At 38.3% G+C, this 26,136-nt stretch overlaps 1 protein-coding gene and 1 pseudogene across 1 annotated transcript; one reads left to right on the forward strand and one right to left on the reverse strand.

Annotated features, from left to right (window-relative positions):
* Nucleotides 1-2,895: 2,895 nt before the first annotated feature.
* On the reverse strand, nucleotides 2,896-24,968 carry YWHAG (tyrosine 3-monooxygenase/tryptophan 5-monooxygenase activation protein gamma). The gene is made up of 2 exons (XM_039849506.1): nucleotides 24,672-24,968; nucleotides 2,896-6,274 (listed from the first exon to the last, which is right to left on the reverse strand). The coding sequence occupies exons 1-2, from the start codon at nucleotides 24,756-24,758 to the stop codon at nucleotides 5,618-5,620; spliced, it is 744 nt and encodes a 247-aa protein (XP_039705440.1). The 5' UTR covers nucleotides 24,759-24,968; the 3' UTR covers nucleotides 2,896-5,617.
* LOC120592090 (uncharacterized) lies at nucleotides 12,104-12,222 on the forward strand (annotated as a pseudogene).
* Nucleotides 24,969-26,136: the final 1,168 nt, after the last annotated feature.

Genomic DNA, 26,136 nt, shown 5'->3' on the forward strand with positions numbered 1-26,136 from the left:
AAACCTTTTATCCAAGAGTCACTTAGTGCTCAAAAGAAACAAAGAATCCTTCCATCTCAAATCCAGAGTCAAATCTACTGCCTCAAACTGAGCCAGATGAGGAAGACTAGAGAATAGTGGTTACTTCTAGGAAGGGGAAATGGGTGACTTGGGAAACAGGCATAAGAGAAACGTCCTGATAAACCAGGAGTCGCTAAACCACTGGCCAAATAGTAAAATATTTAAGTTTTGTAGGCAACATACTGTCTTTGCACTTTTTTCTTTATAACCCTTTAAAAATATAAAAACCAATCTCAGCCCGAAGGCAATAAAAAACCTGTTTTAGACCACATCCTTCTGTATTTTAAACGTGCATGCACTACCCTATTTAAATAAATACCAAAAAACCATAATCTTTCCCAAAATAATTCCTATTGACTTTCATCTTCCATAGCATGGATAATTGAGTGCCGTTTCAAAATATTACTTAATTGGGAAATCCTAATCCATTTTGTCTCGCCAGGTATAGATTAAGTATAAAGATGAGATACCAACATCCTATGACCTGGTACTGAGGACTCATCAGTGTGACCCAGCCACTCTTGCCCCAACCACTCCTAACCATAGCTATCTGTGGTTAATTAGAGGTAGAGTTTGTGGACACTCAGATTCAACCACATTTATCTTTATCCCAACTAGCAGGCTAATTAGCAAACTAGTATCCCACATTTTAACATTCTGATTAGACCGATCACTTAATGTCAACTCCTAGAAATAGAGGACAGCGTTAACCAGCTAGTTTTCATAAGACTGTTTCTCCAAGCTTGCCTTGAGAACTGTGCACCCAGGAGGTAGCTACCATTCTTAGCCACTCAGATCAGCCAGTGAGTCAACATGCAGTTTCAGGTGACCAGCGCAAAGGCCAATGCATGTGGTAACGATACATAAATAGAATGGAGATGAACCTCTCACAATGAACAGTAATTCACCTGCTACACTAAAAGGCTCCCTGCCACTAAATCTCTGATGGCCCCTCCATTCCAACTGCAAAGTTCTAGGAATGGAGGACTGTACTCTGTGGACACCTCAAGCAGAGTGATTACTTACCCCTTTATAATTACTTTCCTGCCCCTTTAATTGCTTCACACTATCAGTTAGGTTTTAAATTCTAGAGTGCTTTGAGAAAGGACTTCTCCTTGGTGCCTAACCTGGGACATCATGCAATTCCTGAATTAGAACTTTCTGAACCTCAACTCTTTAGGGCCATCCTTTCCCCACTAATTGTTGGTGTGATGCCAGATTTTTATTTTTAATACTTCAGCTTAAATAACACATCACAACAGACTGAATTGCAGAAGCAGCTATGAGAGTCCAGCTGAGGTAAGAGATAAGCAAAATTGTACAACAATGTTACTATTCTATTCTTTGTTGGAAAACCATTACTTTTCATGAAATTGTTATTTACCTTAACATGTAATGAATCTTGAAGTAAATGAGTATTTTCAATGTCTAGTTTTTGATATACCCCACATATACAAAAGCTCTTAAGAGTTGTGTAAAGGGGTCCTGAGATGAAAAAGTTTGAAAATTGCTGCATAAGGAACTCTTAAAACTGGAAAGGAATACAACAGAGCATTTTATCTCAAAAAATTTATGTGTCTGTGGAAATCCTCTGGCCAAAATCGTGTCTTCTGTCAAATTCAGGCACTTGTAATGGGAAGTTACACCGAAGGAACAAGGGTGATGTAAGGGTAACAACTTCCAGGAACTACCCTTCTGATGAGATTTGGTGAGCCTATTATTTTCAATAAGGCTGGACTGTTCTGATCTCACTCGTATCTGTAATTTCCTATTAGCAAGACATCTGATTTCATCTCTCTACTCTCAGTAACTCCCACATTAAAAGAGCTCAGTCGACACCTCTGAATGTTGGCTACTGCAGTTTCTTAGTCTCCTAGCTGAGCAGAAGCAGCCTGGTATTAGTAGGCAAAGCTCAGGAGGGCCAAAGATTGGGGCTGGCTCCAATGCGGGTTTATCAGTGAGTTGTGGGATTTTATTTAGGCACATGGGTCACTTCTATCTCTACCCTCAGAGCGTTTCTGAATGATCAATGAGCCAACAAAGGTGAATTCATTCAGTACACAGGCAAAAAACCTAGTCATGCACACGTTATTCCTAAAATGTGAATTAAAATTTCTCAAATTAAAAGACCATCTTCTTCCACTGTGTGAACCAGTGCCCGCCTACCCTTTCCCCACCCTTTGCTGGGGCACACCCAAGCTGATGGAGGAAAGCCTTTGCCCTGGCATTCCTTCCTGCAGACAAATCCCTTCTCACAGCTGGTCATGGCAGAAAACTCCACAAATCCAGGGATGTGATTCAGGTGGTGGACACATTCTAACAGCTGCTATCAGCAACAGCAGGCTCCTGTTGAGAGTTTGGTCCACATCAACTAAGGCTGCTGACCACCTTAGAAGGACCAAAAAACCCAAGACGGTATATTTATAAATATTTTTAAGTGCAAAGAATCATTTCCTCTAACATGTAACAAGATATCTAACAATGCTGAGTACCTGAGAGATACTAAACCAGGCACATGACCCAATTTTCACTTAGATCTATACCCCCTCCAATCCAATACTCAGAAGTTTAGTAATTTGACCAAAGATCAAAAGAAGCCATGATTCAAAGTAAGGTTCTTGCATTTCTCACAAATTGTACCCCACCTTCAAAGATCTAGTTGAAGGTACTCACTCTGTAAGAGAAACAATGAAGGCCCAAAATTTGCAATTATTTTTCAAGGTCAGTAAACCTTTGCAGTATATACTGTTTTGACTCTTCCCCCCAATCCAACCTCATATTTTGAGTGGGAAAAGGGGAGGGAAAAATTAAACCCATTAAATAAAAGTATGTTGCACTGACATCAGATCTGTAAGTTTATTTTGCTCAATGTACGACAGCTACATAATGACTCACATTCATGATATTCCATCACTGAGGAAAACTGCTAAGAATGGTCCGTGTGTGAAATAATTCCTTAGAGAAACACGGAGTTGGAAAAATAATCACCGATTAGACCTTAAAAATAGTTCACTGCATAACATGACAAAAAGCACAAAGGCTCATTCAGAGAACATATTCATTGTTCTCCTACACTGTAATAGTTATAATTTCACCATGACAAACACCAGACATTAAGATTAAGCTAACACTGGTGTTTCTTTTGCTCCCCCCACCCCTTAAAAACAAAATATATAACTGCATGTCACTATAGCAACATCCAAAACAGATCAATTGGTTACAATCACTATTTGGTAGAGCAAACTTTAACCCCCAAAAGGAAAAATTAAATTAAAAAAAACTTTAAAAAATTTGAAGACTTAATTTTTTGTCATAGGAATACATAACACCTACAGTATAAGTTAATAAATTTCAAGCTACTGTATAGAAATACAACACTAGCATGCACAATATTGTATCAATAGAGTAATGGAGGAGTAATCATTTCACTGGAGAGACAGTATCATAGGCAAATGCATTTCTTTAAAAATAAAGAAAAGAAAAGAAACCATTCAAGCTGCTTAAAATATCAAGTCTCCTATTCCTTCTCTTCATTTTTAGCCCTCAGGTATGATTTGATCTTGCATTATTATAAAAAGCAGCCAGAGCCAAAGCTGAAATTTAAAAGAAAAATAGGTTTTGTAATTCCAGTAAATCATTTCCAAATGCTACAAGGACAGACACGACACTGCTCACCGGACATGAAGATAAATTAAGGAAAGCCCCACCTACTGCCCCAAATCTTTTCCCATCCATGGCAATGACTTTAGGGCGCTATAATAGCACAAAAGTTGTAAAGCTTTCTTCTATTAGTTCTTCTGGTAGGGTTTTGCTCTAGTATAGGAAGGGGACCTTCCAAGGAAAGTCATGCTGGGTAAACTGTGCAATGTTACAGAGTATCATCACCATTCTATCTTCACTGTCATCTGGCTCCTGTTAAATGTATTCATTTCATAATTGGAAGCTCGATTTTTATATAAGTAAAAGCAAACGTCAGTTTTTCCTTAATTATTATTACTCATACCTTTCCTTGCCTAAATAAAACAGACAAAACAAGTCAGGTATCATTACCTATCTCAGGAGTTCATACTGTTACTGATCTTATAAAAAAGGCTGAACACACATACAACAGATCATGTTTTTAGACAGATTTATCCAAAATGAGAATGAAGGACCTAAAGCTAACCGAAAACAAATTTGTGGAAATACAAATGTGGTTTCTTGCAATTCTGAAACATGCACTGATTACACAAGAGAGAAATAAATCTCCGATTTCTACGCTTTCATTAAAGAGAAAAAATACATAGAGAAAGTTTTGGTCAAATAGGAGTTAAGTATTTATTATCTGGTAATGATTTTAGTTTGTTTTCCTATAACAATTACTTGGGGAGTGTTTTCAGGGAGGAAAACTGACACACTTACAAGGCTCCTGAAATTGGACAGAATGTTTATGAATAGAGCTCTTCCTTTTGGATTTTTCTACCAGTAAGCTTCCGGCACCTGAATCTTCACACACTGAACCACAAACTCTTAAAATGACCATCCAGCTTCTACATCTCAACTGAGTGGCAATCAGCATAAGGTACAGTGCAGAAGACTCGGTGAAGAGTGAAATGGCAGTGTAATCCCTGAGGAAGGAGCTGTGGCAGCTTAACAAATCAGGATTTCTCTGAAAATATCAACACAGTAAATGACATACAGACCTGAATTTTCTCTATTTTTGTGGTGTTTAACGTTTCTATTAAAGAGATTAATAATTTTTGTGGTAGGTTTAAGTTTTAAAGGAAAGAGACAAAATTCCCACAGCCACCTGCCAAGCACCTATTAACCAAAACCTAAAATAGCTTTGATGCTCCTCAGGCAAAGCTTTTGGCCTAGGAGACAGAAAACCAACCTAGATAAGGCTGAATTAGGATGTAAAGCCAAAATAACTAGCAAAGGAAAATGCACAATCAATGGCTTGATGTCACATATGGCTGTAATGTAGAAATACTGTAAACTGAAATTTAGTGTTAATACTGTCAACTAATCAGAGACCAGAAAACTAGCAAGGCCTAAACCATAAGGATAAATATACCTTATGTTCTAAGTCTGTCAGTTTGGGATTTAAACTATTCCATGTTTGGTAGAGTACACTCTGAAAAAAATGCACAGCTAAAACAGATGAGATAGAAAGTACCCAAAACTTAAGACAAGAGCATATGTACATAAAAATCCTTACTGGAACCACAGAACTTATTGAATGAGGGCCATTCCACTGAAGTTTTCTTTTCATCTTAAAACCTTATTATCTAGCAATAAGTTAAATTAAAGACAGCTCCACTTGCATTAATCTACAGAACAGTCCATATGCCGGTGTGAGGCTGCTATTCCAATACCAGCACAGCTAGCCTGACTTTCCACTAGTGGTATTTTGGCAAAAATGTCAAAGAGGCGATCAAAGACATGACAGGTCGTGGGTTTCTCCCTAGGAAGGTCATCCCTCCTTTTCCCTCCCCCACCCGACCCCCAACTCATGGGAAAAAAATAAAGACTGCAGTAGTAGCATCAGCGTGCGCTGCCAGTCCACCTGGGGGCCTTAATTGTTGCCTTCTCCACCATCGTCATCTTGCTGATCGCTTGTCCAGAGCGTTAGGTTGTCGCGGAGGAGCTGCATGATGAGAGTGGAGTCCTTATAGGAGTCCTCATTGAGAGTGTCGAGCTCGGCAATGGCATCATCGAAGGCGGTCTTGGCCAAGTGGCATGCTTGCTCCGGGGCATTCTGGATCTCATAGTAGAAAACGGAGTAGTTAAGAGCCAGGCCTAATCTAATGGGGTGAGTAGGCTGCATGTGCTCCTTGCTGATCTCATGGGCTTCGCTATAGGCCTTCTCAGATGATTCCACCACAGTCGCCCTTTTCTCTCCAGTGGCTACTTCAGCCAGGTAGCGATAATAGTCCCCTTTCATCTTCAGGTAAAACACTTTGCTCTCATACTGGGTCTCACTGCAATTCTTGATCAGGTAGTTATCCAGCAGGCTCAGCACATCCTGACATACCGCTTCTAACTCCTTCTCTATTTTTTCACGGTAAGCACGGACCATCTCTATCTTCTTCTCATTACCATCTGCAGATGTCTTCTGCTCGATGCTACTAATGACCCTCCAGGAAGAACGGCGTGCCCCAACTACATTCTTGTAGGCCACGGAAAGAAGGTTTCTTTCTTCGTTAGACAGTGGCTCATTCAGCTCTGTCACCTATTAGGAGGAAAAATTTAAGAGTTGTTATGGTATAGACCATGTCAGTTGTGTTAATCCTATCTTTAGGCCACTAAACCACAAATGGACCTATCAGTTATTTAAAGTTATTAGCAGACAAAGAGCAGTTAGGCTGTGGTGTGGGTATATGGAAGGGGGATGAAGGTAGATGGAACAACAGGAAAGAAGAAAAAAAAATATCACAGCTGGACGGATGGTGCCTGAACTCCTGCTTCTTCCCTAGAAAAGGGCACACACTTATCATAGCTGTTCCATGAAGGAACTATCAAATCTAGCTATAAGATGACAAATCAAATTTTGATCTAAATTGCAAAAGGTCAACAGTTCTCTCATGTAACATTACATACACACCAATCCTAGGGATTTTAAGTACAGATAGCTTATGTACCTCAACAGTTTTTTTTTTAAGGAACAGAATGATAGCTTCCTCCTAATCTTGCCATGTCTACTAAACTTCAGTGTCATCCCTTTTGAGTAAGCACATTTTGAGTATTGGGTGAGAATATACTAAGTCAACTTACAGTTGACTTAGAAAAAAGGAGGCTTTTCTGCTCTTGTGTTAAGATCATAAAAATTACAAACCACAGAAAAGAAGTCAAAATTGGGGACATGGGACTAAGTATGACCACTGAGATATTTTAGCAAGATGGAGAACACATATTTGTCGCACTGTTTTGCAGGAACAGAATCAGCAATACAAAAGAATAGAGAGGTAGAGCAAAGTACTTCTGAGCTGAGGTGGCCAATAGAAATTAATGCTTCTTTCAATATGGGCATTTCTAAAGGGTCTTCGTCATCCCAAAGACTCATCACCTTGAGGAAATTAAAGCAATGGTACAACAGTTCTATATTTTTATGACTACCAAACAACAGCTTATAATAAATTAAGTCACTAACACTACAATTTAATTTTTATTACCTGATTTCTATTGATACCAGAGTCATCTATATGCTATTAAGCATCTTACAATCACGTAAACAAAAAATCTTACAAGGATAGAGCTCTCACTTTTTATTCCTATTCTGGTCACATTTTTTATTTGTCTAGTTAACTATCATATCCAAACTGGTATATACTACCTCAGTGGCTGAGTCACATTATGAATCCCAGATCATTCCCTAAGACTTACACAGACTAGCTGGTTCCCTTGCCTCAACCTCATGTCCCTGTGCTCTAATCATAACAGGTTAATTGCAAACAACTTCATACTTCTGCCCCTGCCTAGAATATTTTCCAGTGTTCCTGCCTGACTAATACAAATGTCAAAAACCAAGTTAATATGAATGGCTCCTATATCAAATCTTTCCCATCTCTCCTTCTCATTCCCTAGTTAAACTGGCTATTTTCTAGTTCTCAGTTTCCAGTGTAGATCAAACATAGTATCTATATAACATTATATTACTTACGGATGTGAAGTGGGAGATATAATCTAAAAAGATATGGTAAACTATGGGATACCATATCCCATACTGGGATATCAAGAGACTAAATCATTTACATTCAGTATGTATTCCACTTTTATAAAGGGGGTACAGTTATGCTTACTGAAACTGGTTGTATAATTTAAATAGTAGCTCTCAGAGATAATTAAATAGAATGTAACGCAAATGGTGCTTATCAGTTTATCGTAAGCAACTCATTCTAAGATTTAGAGTTGCTTACTTATTCTCACAATTTCCAGCAAATAATATATTTAAATATTTTCTAAACTAATCAAGTAGTTTTTATGTTTACTTTTTACTATGCATTATGGATTCTCCATTGTAACACTAAAGAACAGCAGTACCTCTACCAGACATGACCTAAGTGCAACAGATCCACAGAGTGGGAGACCATGGTTTTGTATACTGGACTTCAGAGCAGAAGGAAACCAGGACAGAGGTACTTTCTGCTCCATGACCTCTTACCCCATCTTTCTGTGGAAATACCACTTCTCCTGAATAAGGGGGCTTATCATTTCATATCCAATTCTTTATATAGTCTAGGGTTTGGAAACACTCTTCTCGGCCCTTAAACCACTGTCATTCCTGTTGATTCCTGATATATATTCAAATAACCCAGAGACTAGGGTTTTCCCAGTCCCACCATTTACTAAGTGACCTCGGGAGCAAGCAGAAACAGATTTCTGCTTCTTTCACAAGGTTATTTATAAGGATATATCAGTCAAATGATATAAGTGCTCCTGACACAATAAAGTGCTATAGAGATATAAATGCTTTAATTAATTTTTCTTCATTTTAATTCTCACCTAGGAAGCCTCTACTAAATTCTACATCTTTCTAAATCAAGTATCTCTTCTCCACTTCATCCTGGTCTCTATTCTAAGCCGAAACTTCCTTACCTACATCACTTCTTTCCCATACTTTAGTATCATATAGCTAGAAAAACCCCTAGAATGGCGTTCAAACATGTAGGCCCTGGGCACACATACCACAGGACTAGCCTATATTCACTGAATGTGCTAGGTGACTTTAGTGCAACCTGATTAACTGTCTCCCATGCAAGAAGCAGCCAAAGTGCTTAAGGCCATTGAGATAGAGTTCTGGCCTTTCCCCTAAATCATGCTGTCCTTATTTCAAGAGCCAGTAACTATTTAAAGCTCGAATTACCTCACTAGTATGCTATATATATTAGGTCCCCTGCTGCAAATGAAATTCAACTGCAGAGCCCAAAGGTAGAAATCTGTGCTTTTATCTAAAGTTTGTCTAGTTGCCTTGGATTATGAAATACCAGAATCACCTTTAGATATAGTAACTCAACCACATTTGGAACATATCCAGATGTTCTCTGCCACTGAAAAACTAAGTTAGAGGGAAAAGTCTTTAACTCTAAAAAGTCTGCTCAAAGGAAAGTTCCTCTAAAAACCTTAAATCAGAATTTTTAAAAATCTTTAAGATCAAAATGACTTGTATGAATCTGTAACTTTTACATTAAAATAGAAATCCCAAGCATACTACTTTTAAAGATCAAAAGATAATTTTTTAAAGAGACAAAAGATTTATTCCCATACTATCCAAAAAGAATAACTATTCAGTGTGGGAAGATGTGAGATGTGCATCATTTGGGAAGAGAGGCAATGTTTTTCAAAATATAACTGAATTGTTTCTAAGAATGCAACATCTGTAAATACTGTCCCCCAAATTTACTGTCACGGGTACTGGAAAATGTAGAAAGTTTCTATCTTCCAGCATTGCATGTTCTGCTAAAAAACAAAATTGAGGTTGCTCTCAGATTCTATGATACTAGCTCCAGTTCAAATTTCTTTCAGTAAGTTGAAGATAAAGAGCTGAGTAAAAAGGTTAGAAAAATCTGTTCTTTTCACCAACAGTTTACGAAACAGAATTTCCCAAATCTCAGTTGCTAAGGAACTAGACCTTAATTAATCACTGTTAACTGTTCTCCCCTGAGAAAAATCTTTTCTACTTAAGATTAGCAACCCTTGAGATTCTTGGAAAGCTATTTAGATGACTTTCTGACCCTAAGTCTTAAAGCACCAAGTCATTCACAAATTTTTCAACTTATCTATCAAGAATCTTAAATTGTAATGAATGCAACGTCAAATGTTTTAATGTATTTCTACCTTGCACAATCTTGTGAAATGTTACAAAGTAACAGGGTGGTAAACTTAAAACCCTGATTTAATAAAGCTGAAAATCTCCACGAAGAAGTGATGTTCATATCTAAAAACTAAGATAGGAGAAATTTTGGGGTGATGACATGAAAATGTAGGTACACAGATTATAAACATACCACTCTGGGATGCTGATAGCAGGGGAGGCTCTGGGGGTGAGGACAGGGAGTATATATATGGGAACTCTGGGCTTTCCGCTCAACTTCGCTGTGAACCTAAATCTATTTTTTAGATAGTTTAAAAACAAAAAGCTAGTAGACATTAGGTATGACATTTGGCTCTTTTGTGCATTTTTTTTGTCCTAGAATACTATCACCTGAAAGGGCCAAAGGGCCAAGGAAAAGGTAAATGCAGTGACTGTTATATGTCACTTTTAGTGACACTAAAAACAGAATAAGATGACAAGGTAGAAGGCATCAATATGCATATCATGGTGTCTATATACTGTATAGGCAGTGGAATAAACCATTGTAAATAAATGTGACACTATTCCGCTTGAATATAATTAATCATGTATTCTAGAGATGACTTGTCTACTAAGTAAACTAAATTTTTGGGAAAAGAATCTGAAGCTGTGTCTTCGATATCTGAGTAAAATGCCTTAACCTTTTCCAAGCAGAAGAGTTAACAAAACAGGCTCAAGTGCTATCTTTAGAAAGGTCTGCTTACAAAATTGACCCTTGGCTGGCATCTGAGAACTTGGATTTTAGATAGGTTCCCACCATTCGAATGGCTGTCTCTAAACTGTGCAAATAATGTGGTTTATGCTAAACACCTGTTTTCCTTCTAGGAGTCTTGAATTTTGCTATGTGCTAGGCAGAAAGTGCCTATGTGACCAGCTCCAATAAAACCCTTGGGCAATGAGTCTCTAAAGTGCTTCGTTGGCAGACAACATTTCACACATATCCCTTATGACTCCACTGAGAGGATCACTAAAGCTTGTGCTCGGTATACTCCGATCTTCATCCCAAGCACTTTTCCCCTGTATCCTTTCACTGGAATAAATTATAGCCACACGTGTGACTTTATGCTGAGTCCTAGCAAATCATTAAATCTGCAGGGATAGTCTTGGGGACCTCCAACACATTATAGAAAACTTGATGTAGTATGTCCCACAAGGTGTGATGACAAGGAAAATATACTTAAAGGCCACTCCTTATCAGGTAATTCATCAAGCATTCACTGAACATCTAGCATGTATCACCTTGCGCCACATTGTGCCAAAGATACAAGACTTAGTGAGATATCCTCAAGATACTTAGTCCATGAAGAGACCCAAGTTTATTCACATTAGAAAATCAGTCACAGACGTTCTTAAGGTAGCAAAACTTCCTGTGAAAGCTTAAAGAATATTTTAATTAGGAAGTAACAAATTCAGCTGTTTTTTGTTTTGTTTGTTTTAAATCCAGCAGCAATCACCCTGGATAAAAACTGTGGAAGGGAAACATTCCAGGAAGAGGAACAACTGCCTGTGAAAGCTTAAAAGAATATTTTAATTAGGAAGTAACAACTTTAGCTGGGGTTTTTTGTTTGTTTGTTTGTTTTAAATCCAGCAGCAATCACCCTGGATAAAAACTGTGGAAGGGAAACATTCCAGGAAGAAGAACATCCTAGAAGAGTCATCAAACTTCCATGGCATATTCAGGGTCAAGCTTAAGGTCTCAGAAATGAGATCCGGCTGAGAACCTGTGTTTCTCTGACAACCATGAGTCCTAGGTTCTTTTCACAACTACCCTATAAGGGAAGGGTCCCCAACCCCCAGGGCCACAGACTGCTATTGGTTTGTGGCCTGTCAGGAACTGGGCTGCACAGCAGGAGACGAGTGGCAAGTGAGCAGAGCTTCATCTGTATTTAGAGCCGCTCCCCAGCACTAGCATCACTGCCTCAGCTCCACCTCAGATCATCAGGCATTATTCTCATAGGAGCACCGGTTCCTGATGCCAAAAAGGTTGGGGACCACTACCCTACATAATCTTAGTTTCCAAGTATCACTTTGTCTTTTCTCATTGTTATACTTCTTATACTTGTATCAGCTCTTACTGCATGAACAAAGACAATGTTAGTAACACTTATAATAAGCATCTTCGTTTTGTTTTAACTTAATGGGATATTTCCAGTGTTATTAAATATTCCCCTTGATTTAAAAGATATTTCTCAACCTTATTAAGAAAGTATCGTCTACAGCCATGCCACCCCGAATATGTCCAATCTCGTCTGATCTCAGAAGCTAAGCAGGGTCGGGCCTGGTTAGTACTTGGATGGGAGACCACCTGGGAAGACCAGGTGCTGTAGGCATTTAAAAAAAAAAAAAATCCATCTATTCTATATGTTTCTAAATAACTTTTGTAATATGAGAAATGGGTTCTTTACCAAAACTAATTCCTCTTTGGGCCTCAATATAACCCTTTATTATTTAGTAGTTATTCCCATTTTAAAGTTAAGAAAATTAAGACTCGAGTCAAAGAATGCAACCCAAATCTAATGGCTCAAAATCCTACATGCTCTCCACTATACAACTAATTCTTAAACGAGGAGAAGCTTTTTATAAAATACTCTCCTGAACAGCCCTTCCCCTTAAATATGCCGTAGTACTACATGAGATCCCTATGTATCTATTTCTCCAGGTGAAGAAGCAAAGCATGATGTCCCTCAAAATGTTACATGACTCAGCATGCTATTTCACTCATAGGTATATACAACAGAAATGAAAACATAGTGTCTACACAAAAACTTGTACATGAAATGTTGATAGCGGCATTAGTCAAAACAGCCAAAAAGTGAAAACCACCCAAATGTCAACTGATGAATAAACAAAATGTAGTTCTGTCCATAAAATGGAATGGTATTCAGGTATAAAGAAATAAAGTACTAATACATGCCACAACATGAATGACACTGAAAACATTATGCTAAGTGAAAGCAGCCAGTCACCAAAGACCACACATTTATCGCATGATTCCAGTTGTATGAAATGTCCTCCATAGGCAAAGCTGTAGACAGAATATAGTGATTGCTTAGGGCTAGGGGCTTTTGGGGGTGTGGGAATGGGGAGTGACTACAATGGGTACAGGGTTTCTTTTTTGAGTAATGAAAACGTTCTGGAATTAGTAATGATGGTGGTTACAAAACTCCAAACACACTGAAACCCATAGGATTATACACTTTAAGTGGGTGAATTATGTGGTATGTGAATTATATCACAATAAAGCTGTAAAAATTACTTATTGGATTTTATTAACCAATATCACCACCAAAAAAAAATTACATTTTTAAAAAATTACTCTACTACACCATAGCATTTTCACACATTCCAGCATTACATATTATCTCATTTATTTGATGAGTTCAGAATTCCTAAATACTTCATACTTCATAATATGTGATCTTAAAAAAAGAAAACTCACTATAATGGAGCACAGATCTAACTCATATTTAATCCTCTTCTCCTGACTTCAAATAAACTCCTATATAGTCTGATAATATTAATATTCCTCAATACTCTCTCCAAAAAATGACAAGAAGTTTATGTTTATTGCTCAAGTACAGTTAAACAAACTTGAAAAGGGGTAAGAACCTTACATTCTTTATCATGTGTATTTTTCATTACAAAGCATTCAATCCCATCGTTATGGGGGGAAAAAAATGAAGGAAATATACTAAGAAAACTTACTTCCCAAAATGCAATCTACACACATACCAAACCTCTTACAGACCCTGCTGAGTGAAGGTCTTCCCCCCTCCAACTGCACAAGTTCTGTGAGACCTTCAGAAGTACTTCATGTTAAATTTATCTCCCTACAATTGCCATTCACTAGCCTTAAGAATTTTATCTCTCAGGGCAAGAATCAATTCTTCAATTAAAGACAGCCCTCATGTCCCTGGGTCTTCTCTACTTCTACGATCTGCATACAATTCCCCTCACCAGCCTGAGTCCTTTCCCTAAAATACACTCCCTTGTCAGTACCCTTCAGCCTCCTATTTATAAAACAAGAATTCAACCTTCAACTAGGTTATTTTCAGAATACAGCAAACAAATGAGCTACTATTTATAATTGCTGGTTTTATAATAATCTGTTTTTTGGGGGGAATAAATTAAACAAAGTAGTGTGCGATAAAGTGCTGTATAAACTACAGTATAGTGCAGTTTTTTCAAAACAGCTCTATTGAGATACTATCTCTTGGGAAGAAGCCAGGAATGCTGTTGAACATCCCAGTACGCAGAGGACAGCTCCCCAGAAGAGCAAATAATAATCTGGTCCAAATGTCAATAGTACCAAGGTAGTAAAACCCTGCTCCAAGCCATCAATACCTGGACCCTAGTCTTAATACTTGCTTTCTCATACTGCGCATGCTTTCCCAACCACCTGAAAAATGCACCTCGAGACCCACAAAGAAAAATTCTCTATATATCCTTCAAGGCCTAATTCAAATACTACTTACTGAAGCCTTCTGAAAAATTCTCACACAGAATTACTGCTTACTCTATGTATTAGCAACTTTTAGCTTGCCCCTTTTATACTGCTTATTTTTAATGCCTTGTACTCTAACTGTATCCCCATTCTGCACGCCCCCTCCAAAACCCTAAAGTCCTTAAGGGCAAGTAGTACATGTCACTACTCACTAACAAATCACCATGGTACCTAAACAGTCACTTCTGAATGTTTAAGTGCCATGAATCTAAATATGTACCTAGCCTGGATTTTTGGCAAAAATAACCCTAATAATTCCTCCCAAACCTGTATGTATCTTTTTCCTTTTCAATATGATTTTACAGTTCCTATCAAGAAGTGGAATATATTTCTCCACCCCTATAATCTGAGCTTGGTCATGTGACCTGCTTCAGTTAGTGGAGAATTATCAAGTATGAGGCAATCAAAGGCTTGAAAACTGCTTTGGATTGGGGCTTGCTTCTGGGAACCTTCCATGGCCATCATATTTTATCCAGATCATAGAAACTGGCCTAGACCATAACTACTTGGCCAATCAACAGAACTGTGAGAATATCTGATCTGCATAGTTTGATAGAAACAGAAACTAACTTAATATACTTGTTTTAACACTATTTTGCAGTAGTGTTAAATTTTGTGTAAATTAACTTCTGAAAATCAAATCATACTCAATTCCAACTGAGATCTCAAAGTCCCTATTGTCTTTTTCCCTACAAGCACTATTGTTAAGTGCCATCTGCACCAAATTTAACGAACAGTTGAATCTGGAGCCACAGTACAGGACTTTCAACAAAAATAAAGCCACTTCATTAGCCTAGATTCCTTCCATCCACTGCTCCAATCTGTCTCGCTTTTTACCTTAGGACATGACAAAGCTTTGCAACTTAATATTTAACCCTACATATCTGGAAAACACCTCATCAAATGTCTTGAAAAAATTCAGATATGCTATGTTCTAGCACTCATTTTGCCAGCAGTCAATCTTATTCTAAAAATTAAATGGAAATTAGTTAAAGATTACACAGGTTCTCATATAAACCCATAATGACTCCTTCATAATCTCCTCAGTGTTTTTTTTGCTTCTACAATTTTCGAAATCAATGTCATGTTTATTTTCTTTGAAAGCTCACCTGTGTCCAGACCTTTGGTTACACTTCCATTATCCAAGGCTGTCCCCCCAAAGTAATTATAAACTGATTCTGACAATTTATCCCCAAACCAAGCTCTTGACCTCATTCAGAATCATTCACTTTTAAAGTCAAACTCATCCTCCAATACCAGTCCTCACTCACTCCCACGTACTAGACTTGCTCTTGAATCCTCTTTTACAAATAATATAGCTTGCACTCACTACAAATTAAGTTTCTTTTAATCTCAACTGGGCCCTTAGCACTTAATGCCTAGCTTGCTTACTATCACCTCTTCAGAGTAAAGTCACCACTAAATAAGCCAATTTTAAGGCCTTTACAACTGCATCGTTCATTGCCTCCTCCTCATATGCCAAACAAGATGTTTCTTCCCTCCCAACACATTCCCATGAGTCTCTTTTGTTTGCCTCTTCTACTCTTTCCCATATACCCCAATTACAGGATTAAAATGATGCCTTTAATCTCATCTCTTCCTTCTTATTCCCTGTCTAGACATTCCTCCCTCCAACCTTTTCCCCCTCACCTCATTGCCCCCACCACCGAGATACTGTTCTGGCATCACTTCAAGGAAATAATAACCACTTCTAGTAGAGAATGTAGTAATGGAAGGGAACTCAGCTGTCTGGGGGTGGGGATAACAACATCTCAGTCCTGTAATGTGGAGACTTCTCATCTCCCCTGATGCCCAGTATGTTGTCAATGTCTTCCTGATTCCACAGCACTGAGCTTACTTCAACTTTTATCTGTGGAATGAATATTCCCACAGATGTTCAGTAATTCAATAATCCTTCATCACAACTCCATCTTCCTTTTGTGATTCTGGATCAGTATCACACACTTCTTCAACCTGACAAGAACATCTAGCAAAATATTCAAATTAGCATCTTTTTTCTTCCTTTGATCTTCACCCAAATCTCCTCAAAACATGTTTCCACACTCATTTGTGAATTCCACACAAAATCATGTTATTTGTGACGTACAAAAAGGTCACAGTTCCTCCCATTTATTTCAAGTAAGTGAAGTATATTCTTTCATTCAGCTCTGAGTGGCATTCACCTCCTGCGAATACCACTCCAATGGCAAAGTTTTTATCTCTTCATGCTAAAAATCTAAACTTCTCCTTTTATTAAATATTTAAAACATACCACAATCATGGGATCAAATGTTTTCTAAAAGAAAACAGATTCACTCATATTCAGCAATATATTTTAAGACTGTTCTAAAGGAAACTTGTTCATTATTTTAACCTAGACTACACAACAATCCTTTCAAGGACAACTAAATAAATATTAAATATGTAGTAGTTTGAAAGATTCTTAATGCTTCTGCAAACAATGGAACACTTATTAAAATTATTGAAAAAAAATCGAGACAAGAGCTAAAAATCACCAGTATCCATATATACATGTTACCTATGACTCTTTTTTGAAAACTAAAAAACCTATTAAATAAAGAGCCTTAGATTTAGAGGGAAAAAATACTTATCTCAAGCCTTAGGCAAATTACTTCAACATTTCCACTTGTAAAATGGGAATATCACTTTATAAAACTTGCGAAATTAAATGGGAAAAGTATTTTAAAAAGCTTCCCGTGACAGCAAATGTCAGACTATATTACAATATTCTATCTAAGTGTATAACTTATAGTCTTCTGTCTTCCCAAAAAGATTTTAGCACAGAAATCTACGGAACAGAGTTTTAAAACAAAAATGTCATACTAAAAACTACCCTAAGTTTTCCATTGTGGTCCAGATGCTTAGTTTCACTCATCAACATTTCAGAGCAATGCTATGCTGCAAGAGCACAGTAAATGATGGTACTGACTTGATTTTCACAAGAGTTACAAACACTTGCTAAAGTCTGTCTTTAGTAATCATTAAAAATATGTATAGTCTATATATGTACATTGCCAGCTAGCTCATTAACAGAGAAAAACATGATCAAAATGCAAGAGTATCATACATGCAGAGTAAGAACTAGTTATAATTCAGTGTTTTTGAGAATTGACATGCTAGGCATAGTTCTAAATAAGTAATGTCAATAGGAATATATTTTCTGTTTTAAAATTCAATTCATTACTATAGCTGTTTGAAGTTTACCATACTGTTTTCCCTTCCTTCCTCAATGGATCAAATTCCAAAAATTTTAAACTTTTACCTGCAGGACCTCCAAATGTTAAAAAGTAAAAAGGGCAGTGTACTCACTCACCTAAATTACGGATATCATTATACTGGTCAGCTCCCTACTTCTGAGCATGGACACAAATCCAGGTTGAGTCCAGACAGCTAATATCTATACTATCTTACATATGCTCACCCAGTAGTATACTGACGCTAAGGTACATTTTTTGTAAATGCTTGGCAAGCAACAAAGCCAGATGAAAGCAAAACTTGTTTATACATTGTCCTGAGCAAGTTAATTGGGTTTTAGCTCTTCTATCAAATTAGTGATAAAAGCTAAAACTGTCAAAAGAATCTATCTTTAATGTCCTTCCAAAAAAATAGGCAGTAAAAAAGAACAGTCCTATAATGATAGAACTATTAACCTACAGACACATCATTTTTTCTCTCCCCACTAGTGACCCACCTTGCCTTTCCAACCAACCCCTCCTGAGAATAAAGGCTAAAGGGAAGCAGCACTTGGGTATCAACTGAAGAGAAGTGCTCCTCTTAAATTCGAGGAAAAACTTAATTACCTACCATCTGGATTAGATACTTTAAGAAACTAAACCCTGAGGTTGTCAAATTTAAATGTAAACAGATCTTGCTGGTAATTTAAGCATTTATAGCAAACGGGGGTAATTTTAGTTCAATAAAAAGCTATCTTCCAAGATGGTAAATCTCAAGGGGGCCGATAAGAGTAGAAAAATATACAGATACAAGATTGGCCAGTATGTTGACAAGTGAAGCTGGTTATAAATGGGGGCATATTATACTATTCATCTTTAGCTTGTATGTATTGTAAAGTTTCCATATTAGTTTTTCTTTTTAAGGCAATCATTCTAACCACGAGAGAGCAGCAAAAGGGAGAGACTTGCCACAAATAATAAGCTAGCAGTCAAGCTTTCTCCAATTTCAACCTCATTTTATATTTCTTCTTGGATAGAAAGAGCCAGGTGTAATACCTATTTCAAAAATTACATTTTGCAACTTTAAGAGATGATAACCAGTACTAGTAATCGTTTCAAGATCCTTAAAAATTATTCTTAGCCATTCTTTCAGCAATTCCACTTTTGGGTCTCTGTCCTAATATATAAACTGTTAGAAGATTCAGTCACAAAGTCGGTCATGATAACATTATTTATAAATTTGGAAACAGCCTAAATGCTAAATAAAATTAAATTATGACATCCACAGAATTATTCAGCCATTGAAAATACTAATGACAGAAAATACTCTTGAAATAATGGCAAGGTACAAAAGCAAGCCTAAACCCTGTAGAAAAACGTGATGGAAATATCCCACTCCACAGGGAATTATTATGGTCATGATACTTGTCATTTGCCTCCAAAATTTTCTAGCATCCTAAAAGCCAGACTCAGTAGTCAGCCCACTGATGACAGCCTTCCAAAAATCCAGACTCCCTTAGAAAACCACATTATCCCCAAATTTTAAGATATTTTAGAATGTTCCTTCCCTATTCACTTGTCCCCTCCAGCTTTCCTTACCTCAGGATGCTCTTTCCTACTGTTCCTATCCTCCTATACTTGTTAGTTCTCCTTGCCCTTCTGAACTGGGTCAGTTCCTACCTAGTAGAAAAAAAAAAATCTAGTGTCTAAACTTTAAAATTTCTATTACACAGATGCAATTAGGAAAGACCAGATGTAGTTCATATGAGAAGAGTGATTTGAAATAGCAACTATCCACGAGTCTACCCATACCAGGCAGGCTTCATATAAAAGTATACTGGCAGGGAGTATGGGATTGTTTGCATGCTACTATTCATGCTGGGCCCAACTGCAAATTCACACTCATTCACTATTTCATGTTAGACTGCTATAAAAAGGAGCACTGCATTGAATTGAAAGGTACCGAATTTAAACAATTTCAGTCAAAAAACTAAATTCATTTCTACATCCTTAAAGTACTGGCACTATAGGCAACTTTGCTTCCTAGATCTAGGTTTAATATGGTGGCTTAAATGTCATATTAATAATTCCTTTTTAAACAAAAAAAAAAATTCCTTTTAGAAAGCTAAAGAAATTTAAATGATCTTTCAAAACAAACCTACATTTTTAAAAGCCTACCTCTTAGCCTTCTCTCTTTTCTACATTGCTGCAGCTGCTCTTCACACTCAGCTGTGGGGGAGGGTGGTAAGAGATTCCTCCTGAGCTACCACTGTTATTTCATGTTCAGCTGCCCACTGCTATCACTGTCATATTCCCAGCTCTGACACCCCCGTTCTAGTAACAGACTAAGAGGGGACATTACACCTAGGTCTTACTATGTCTGGCTTTAGAGCTCTCCAAAGGTTAAAAAAATAAGACCACTTCGTTTATTTGGAAAATTTTTTTTAATGTTGTTAAAAACCTGAATATGTAAGAACACTCTCATTTCTATTTACCTATTCACAAGCCAACTAATGCTTTACAGAGCATTAACAGTATTTAACTCAGATAAAGAAAAATCTACCTTTGTGGGACACATCCTTACAAGTGAAATGCTGTGAAGGCTCATCAGTTCTTTTAAAAGGAAAGGAAAAAAAACATGCGAAGTCTTTAAGATTTATACTTTTTGTTTCTGCAAAATCATGGGACCAAACCAATTATTTAACCATTTATCTTAAAATTAAAGCTCTTGGAAATTTTTGCTGATCGCTTTTCATATTAACTATTTTTTTTACTATTCAAGTTCATAGATTAGAAAAATCAAAATTTCAAAGATCTCTACAAGAGCCAATTTAAAGTAAGATGATATGGTTTGGTAGTGAACCAAAATGACAGCTGATACCTAAAACCAAATTTGGGGAAGACAACAGAAAAATGACTATGAAAGGAAAGGCCATAAGGCAGATAGTACTTGTAGTCTTATAACCTAGAAAGGCAACAAATATGGCCCCTATAATTACTCTCATATATCTGGTTAAGCACTAAAATACGGAACTTAGAAAATTAAGACAAAACATAGTGGTTTGTATGTGATCCCGCCTCCCGCCCCAACTATTAAACATATACAGTAGTCTTTGCTGTTCTTTCACATCTCATGGAATCTGGTAAGATTACAAAAATAATCAGAAGCCCTGCCAATTAAAAAGGGTTAGGGCTAGTGATATGGGAATGAAAAGCTTCTTGCAGCCTCAGAGACACTAAAACAATGTATTTAACATCTTATTTACAGGAATGCCATCAGTTTAGGATCCCAGGCTTGAATAGCTCAATACTGTCAGTTCTGCAGTGTTCACTAGGGGACTGCTGCCACCCAACAGGAAAATCATAACAAAGTCAGCTTTAAGGTAGAAAATGAATCATAAGAACACCAGCAGAATTTCCAAAATCTCCAAACAGTTAATAGTTGGCTCTGATTTCAGGTAAATTGTTCTTATTTAAGTGATTATATGTTTTTTTAATGGAAATACAAACCTAGCTAAGACCCTTTTTAAAATTTATGCTGGTATGGGTGCTTCATTACTGACACATTCCTGAAAGTCATCATGTTTTGAAATCCAGACCATCACCACTTTTTAAAGATATTTTCTCATTTTTTAAACTAGACATAATGGTTATACAACATTGTGAATATACTAAATGCTACTGAATTGTGCAGTTAAAAATGGTTAGTTTATGTGACTTTTACCTTAATAAGAGCAAGGTCATTTTCTCCACTCTTATTAATAATTTAGAGTTTGATGTAATAAATAAATAAGGCTTCCCCCAAGTACTAAGGGATGAAATCCTCCCCAGGGTTGGCAGTTAATCCAAAGGACTAATGAGGGTGCATATTTAGCGACATCTTTTATATCAGTATCATTAAAAAAGATACATGAGATTTTTAATTAGAAAAAGCAGTTAATATTTATTTGTTATTATGAAGGATAACACAGAAAAAGCGAACTGTTATTTGTATTCTTTCCATCCCAAAGACAAGAACAACTGAAATCATGTGACTTAGAATGGCTGGCAGAACTCCACCTCTGAAGAGTCTACAGAGGTGTCATTACTCCATTAGCGATAATAGCTATTGATCTAGCCTCCTGAAGAGCTAGTTGGAAAAAAGCCTATTTAAGATAGCAAGAATTTTAAAGTATATCGATTCTATTAGGAAAGACTTTTATATGAAATTAAGATAGGCTTTTGCTACCAATGACCCACACACATATGTGTTAACTCAGTAACTTCAACAAAATTAGTAGCCAGAACCTTTTCTCCCGCCAAGGCATGTACCAGTAGTCTACTTAAAATATAAACTTCTCAAGAGGCTATTAAAATCCAAAGGACAAGACAGTGCTGTCTAACCAGTAGGAAACATCTAGGCGTTCACTCTAGCCTTAAATAGAAAACTACTCATTTGTCTTAGGAAACCAAACTTCCCTCTTTCCTCTTTTTCAAAATACTGCATAATATTATTGCTATCCTGACTACCTACATAAAACTATCACTCTGCACAGGTCCTAACAGTGTTCTATTAGAATAAGTTCATTAAATGCAAATAAATTCTATTTATCAGCAAGGTGATTTTAGCCTAAGAGAGCTCACTTGACTGATAGCACTAAATATTTTCTTCGCATCTCCCAAATTCTCCACAATTAGATGACTCTTACGAGAAACAAAATTTTATGAAGTTATCATTTTTGAGCACCTACTGCATCTATTTAATCCTCATAACTTTTTCAAGTAGGTATTGACCCATTTTACAGATGAGGAAAATGAGAGTTGAGGTAAACATACTTCCTCAAAGTCACAATAAACAAGTTTGAAAAAAAGGTCTGCTTTATTTTACAAATGGTTTTTTCTTCCAAACTCCACCAAGGAGAAGCATAAATATAGCAAAAGAGAACTTTTCCAAATCTCAACCTAAAGTGTTTTGTAACAGATTCTCATTCCCTAACGTTTACTGAAAATGACCCAGTAGGAAGTCATAATTTTTAAGTTTTTATTAAAGCCTGCCAAGTTAATACTTTGCAATAAGCCCAAGTATACGACGTCTCTGCACTATGACCATAAAACAAGCCTTGTTTAAAATTTCTTTATTCCATCATTGCCCAATTTTAATAGTGAGATGAATGTTTAAAAATACAAATGTAACTTACAAATTTTTGCAAGAAAACTAGAAACAGCAAAATAAATTGGCATATCTAAAGGTCACTGATTAAATGTCTTAGAGTAAATGAAATTCTTATTTTTTGCACCAATTCTTATTTGGTGGAAGATGAAGTACTCAATTCCACCTGGCTTATCTGCTATAATTTCTGCATTACCATGGACAAATGCCATTTGCATACTCCCTACCAGCCCTTAGGTGCATTGCAGCCTCTGTGTCATTATGTGTGACATCACTGGGTTGCTATGGATATAGGTACGAGGTCACTCGCTTTCCTGTGGAACTAGAAATATGGAAAAATTAGAAGAGTCTACATAACATTAACTAAAGATATTTCCAATACTGGTAACTCATTTGAGCTTTAAAATGTTTTAAGATAGCAACTATGGCAATATATTAATACAGTGGTACTCCCAATTTAGAACCAACTCTCTTCCTTAATGAGATAAAAATCTTTTTTTGGTTCATGTAGCTGGCTTAAATATAAAGACATGAGCATTATCACCTTTGTGAATTAGTAAAGTTATTCAGGAAATCTGTAATACATATACTGCTTCATTAAAAAGATTTAACATACAAAGTACACTCCTAAATCCACTTCACACTGGAGATGCATCTTAAAATCTTTGTTACATAAGACAAGAATTTAAAAATTAAGATAGTGGGAAACCTATATCATTAATTAATTTGCCACATTTAATTTAATAATGCTCAATATCTCTCCTTTAATATCAAACTCGTTGACAGCCCATTAGATAAGTGTAGTGTTACTAACAAAATGGTGCAATACAGGCAGGAATCTGCATCCCATAAAAATGCGACAAATAGAGTATTCTCATTGGCATGAGGATGCGCTAGCTTTTTTAAGCCTCAGATGTATCTAACAAAACTAAAAAATAAAAAAAGACTTTTTCCCCTTTAAAATAACTCCTCCCAGCCTCCACCCAGTCTAGGCTCTCTGCAATATGACAAATGCAGAATCTTCTAGAATGACTTGCTTGATACTGCCTCCCACCACCGCTTTGTTTGCAATAGCTGATCAGAAAGAATATTTTTTCAACTTATAGGAATTTCAACAGATGTGTGCCTGTATTTAAAATAAACAGCATGTCACAAATTGGACCAGCCAGCTAAATTCACAACCTTTATTTTAAAGACAATACCTACCATTATCAATACAAAACATTAGGAAAAAATGGAGATGGCATGTTGAGATCAATGAAAACGCTATCAAGACAAACGTTCTCACTACCTAAAAGCACGAGGACTTTGCTTTGGGGAACAGAGAGAGGAGCCTTTTGTTAAGAAAAACGTGAGCAAGGAGGTTTCGATTTTGCACCATTTAGCCCAGGTTTTCAGCAAAGCCTACGTTTATCCCGGGGAGGTTCTAAAAGATTTGTCAGGATCGACAGTGAGGAAGATTGCGGAGGGGCGGGGGGCCTGCAATATTAGGAAACCCGGAGATCTGATGAGTGAATGAGGAAGGCGCCGCCCAGACACCAGGGAAAGAAAGAGGAACCGCATCCATGCGGTCCCCCGCCCCCACGCCCAGGCTGGGAGGAGGGGAAGTGGGGCACAAAGGATGCGCATGGTCCCCAGCAACCCCGGAGACACCGAAGTCAGAGACCCAGCTCCCGAGACCAGCCCTGCAGGACCCCGCCCCAGCCCGGGGAGGGCCGAGGAGGCAGCGCCGCCGGCCCTGGGGGATACTCGGGGAGAGGCCGCGTCACAACCCAGGTTCCCATCACTATTGGGACCCTCCCCTACCCCCTAGGTGAACAAGGAGAGGCCAACCCGCAGTCGCGACAGGCGACTAGTCCCTGGGCCATCCACCCGAAGGCCTGCGTTTACAAAGGGGCTGGGGCGATGCGGGGGAGGGGAGGAGAAACTCACGTTCTTCATGGCCGCGGCCATGTCGTCGTAGCGCTCCGCCTGCTCGGCCAGCCGGGCTTTCTGCACCAGTTGCTCGCGGTCCACCATCTTCGCGGGCTGAGTTGGGCCGGGCGAGGAGACCAGGGCGGCCTGAGGGCTCAAAAGGCAGCTGTGGCGCGGCTGAAGCCCGTGTGCCGGAAGGACCGACCCACGAAGGGAGCAGTTGAGGCGACGTCGCGGAGGTTGCTTCTGGAGTTGCGACCGCGAGACCGGGCGCGAGGCGGCTGCGGCTGCTGTGCGTGCAGCGGACGGACAACCCCCTGCGGCCCCGCCCACGCCGCGTGACGAAGGTAGCCCCGCCCGCCTGCGCACCCCGCCCAGGCTCCGCCCGGCCCTTACACTTCTCGGGCTTCCCCTCCCCAACTCAGCTTGTCACTGCTTTTTGGGCGTCCCCTCCTTGCCTGCTGCCCTCTAACACTCACCGTTCATTTCACTCGAGTTCCGGCAGCCCAGCTTCTCCAGACGCTCCCCCACCCTCCCCCTCCGACTCCCGCCCTGTCAGGCCCCCGGCGCGTGGGTCTCTGGGAGTTGTAGTTCACCCACAGGGGAGATGATATGTCGAAGAGATCAAGGACAAAGAGGCGGCCAACACTACATCTTCCAGTGGTCATAGCGCGCAGGAGGAGGGAAGAGGGAGGTATAATTCAGCGGCCGCTGGGGACCCCTGGCGGGGACGAAGGTTGCATCAATCCGAGCAACTGCTGATTCACGGCCCCGCCCCATATTCTCCGGGAAATTACCAGCGGAGTGGCCAGGGCCTAAACCCTGGAACCTATCTCCGAGATAAAGTAGCAGGCCAAGGGGGTTCAGAGATGGGGCACGTCCACTGTAGATCCAAACTGTTAGAGTAGTGCAGCCCTGGGATGGTTGAATTAAGAAGCTAAACATTGAAAGCTGAACTGTCACTCTACCCCACAGGTCCCCAACCCCATCTTGAGGTTCTTGGAACCTGATGAGGTGAAAATATGGAAGGACAAATACTGGCCAGGCATACTGGTTAATTTACAGAAAGGATGCAGCTGTCTGCCCGCTGACCCCTGGGGATCTCCTTTTTCCTCTCCAGGGTGAAATGTTAAAAGATTCAATTCTGTTAACAATAGTCTGCTTTATGCTTAACACTAGGTTGTATCTGAGGATTGACCGATCTTCTCCCCAACTAGGACATATACTAAGGTCAAGCTGACAAATTCTTGCTCACATGCTTCCCTTTTTGACATTCCATGCAGCTCACAAGCCCGAGAATTTTAATCTTTTTTTTCTTTTTTTTTTTAGCAATCAGCTATTGAACATCTACTATGCTCCAAGCACTGTTCTAAACAATGGGGTACTGCAGTGAACAACAACAAAAAACCTACTTGAGAAAATAGGCAAGAAATTTAAATATGTACAGCATGTCAGAAAGTGATAAGGAGTAAAAAAATAAAGC

Source organism: Pteropus medius, unplaced genomic scaffold, assembly GCF_902729225.1.
Source record: "Pteropus medius unplaced genomic scaffold, Ma_sr-lr_union100, whole genome shotgun sequence".
Classification (NCBI taxonomy): domain Eukaryota; kingdom Metazoa; phylum Chordata; class Mammalia; order Chiroptera; family Pteropodidae; genus Pteropus; species Pteropus medius.

Excerpts from the sequence above, each read along its gene's own strand:
- YWHAG (XM_039849506.1), bottom strand. The coding sequence starts at position 24,758 with ATGGTGGACCGCGAGCAACTGGTGCAGAAAGCCCGGCTGGCCGAGCAG. Across the intron at positions 6,275-24,671 it reads TGGCCGCGGCCATGAAGAAC|GTGACAGAGCTGAATGAGCC; the intron begins GTGAGTTTCTCC and ends TCCTCCTAATAG.